The sequence below is a fragment of the Monoraphidium neglectum genome, assembly GCF_000611645.1.
Source record: "Monoraphidium neglectum strain SAG 48.87 unplaced genomic scaffold scaffold03508, whole genome shotgun sequence".
NCBI classification, from domain to species: domain Eukaryota; kingdom Viridiplantae; phylum Chlorophyta; class Chlorophyceae; order Sphaeropleales; family Selenastraceae; genus Monoraphidium; species Monoraphidium neglectum.
Window position 1 is genome coordinate 1 of NW_014010121.1, and position 1,731 is coordinate 1,731.

Genomic DNA, 1,731 nt, shown 5'->3' on the forward strand with positions numbered 1-1,731 from the left:
GGCGTACACCGCGTCCTTCAAGCCGGCCCTGGACGTGTGCTACGAGATCTACGAGGACGTGGCCAGCGGCAACGAGATCCGCAGCGTGGTGCAGGCCGGCAGCAGGTTTGACCGCTTCCCCATGGGCAAGATCGACCAGACCTACATGTGGAAGGTGGGGGGGCGGGGGCCAGGGAGTCGGTGGGCTGTCGTTTTTGCTGGGCGGCTGATAGGGTGGACGCCATCCTGCCAGCATGCTCTTGTCGCCGTGTGTTTTGCAAATCGTACGCGTTGCCGCCGGGGCTGTCCTGCCCCTCGCATCCGCTCACCCTCGAAAACCGTGCGCCCGACGGCCCCTGCGCCGCCCGCCGCCCGGCCGAAACCCCTCGTCCACCCCATCTGCTTCCATCGACGCCAGCCAACGGAATTTCTCCGACCGCCCGCCGCCTGCGTGCCTGCAGGTGGGCCAGGCGGTGCGCGCCAAGCGCGTGGAATCTGAGATTCCGCTGGACCCCTTCACCGCGGGCGTCTACGTCGCGACCATGATGGCCACAGTGCAGACCCTGCGGGAGAAGGGCCACCCCTACAGCGAGGTGCGGGCGGCCGCCGCCTCACCTTGGGTCCTCCCAACAGGGGCGTCGTTTGCAGCCCCTACTCGGTTCGCCCCGCCCACTGCTCGTGGATGTGTGTCACTGCAGCGGCGAGGTGGAACCTCCCACCAACCTACTCGCCTCTGGAAGACGACGACGACGCCCGCCAGCAATCAACCCTGCCGGTCCCCCCCTCCCCCACCAGATCTGCAACGAGTCCATCATCGAGGCCGTGGACTCGCTCAACCCCTACATGCACGCGCGCGGCGTGGCGTTCATGGTGGACAACTGCTCCTACACCGCGCGCCTCGGCAGCCGCAAGTGGGCGCCGCGGTTCGACTACATCCTGGAGCAGCAGGTGTGTTTTTGGGGGGGGGGGGGTAGCGGTGTTTGACGCTGGTGCTTGGTTGCGCTGTGTGCGGTTGCGCACGCAATCCGCGCGCCATTATCCTATCAGTGAGTACATGATGGGAGAGAGTCACAGAGAGGTCAGAGAGCGAGGGGGAAACGAGGCCACATCACAACCGTGCCTCAACCCGTGGTCGATCCCACTTCGACCCCTCCAGCCCGGCCGATCAACCAGCCAATCAACCAACCGACCAGTCACACCAACCGTCCCCGACCGCAACCGACCGCAGGCCTTTGTGGCCATCGACAACAAGGAGCCCGGCGACAAGGACGTCTTTGCCGGCTTCCTCAGCGACCCCGTCCACGCCGCCCTCGCCGCCTGCAGCGAGATGCGCCCCGCGGTCGACATCTTTGTCGGCGGCGAGGGCTCGGACGTCGGCGTCGGCGCCGGCGGCGCGCGGACGGAGTACCGCTCGACGGTCGCCAAGGAGACCGCCGGCACCGCCGCTTGAGGGCCGACCCCCCGCCCTGCTTGCCCCGCGGCTTCGGCCCGCGCGTCCGTGGCGGCGCCGACCGGCGGCCATAATTCGCCCCGCCGGGCGGCCGCGCCGCACCGCGTCTCCGCGTCCCTCTCACTAATTCAAATACGATGGGCCGCCGGCCGCGCCGGCGAGCCCCCTTGCTCAATTGGCACGCCTCTGAGCATGCCCCCTGTGTAAATGAAACGAACGCATCCATGGCATGGTGGGGCCGCGGCTTGCGGCAAGCGCTGGGCAGCGGCACGCGGCGACGTCTCAGGCGGCCGCAATAGTTC

The 1,731-nt window shown here is 68.1% G+C and overlaps 1 protein-coding gene across 1 annotated transcript; it reads left to right on the forward strand.

Annotated features, from left to right (window-relative positions):
• Positions 1 to 121: 121 nt before the first annotated feature.
• Positions 122 to 1,429, forward strand: MNEG_12905 (ketol-acid reductoisomerase; the record flags this gene model as incomplete). Its single annotated transcript, XM_014038623.1, has 4 exons — positions 122 to 154; positions 441 to 572; positions 775 to 927; positions 1,208 to 1,429. The coding sequence occupies 4 exons, from the start codon at positions 122 to 124 to the stop codon at positions 1,427 to 1,429; spliced, it is 540 nt and encodes a 179-aa protein (XP_013894077.1).
• Between the last annotated feature and the right edge of the window lie 302 nt (positions 1,430 to 1,731).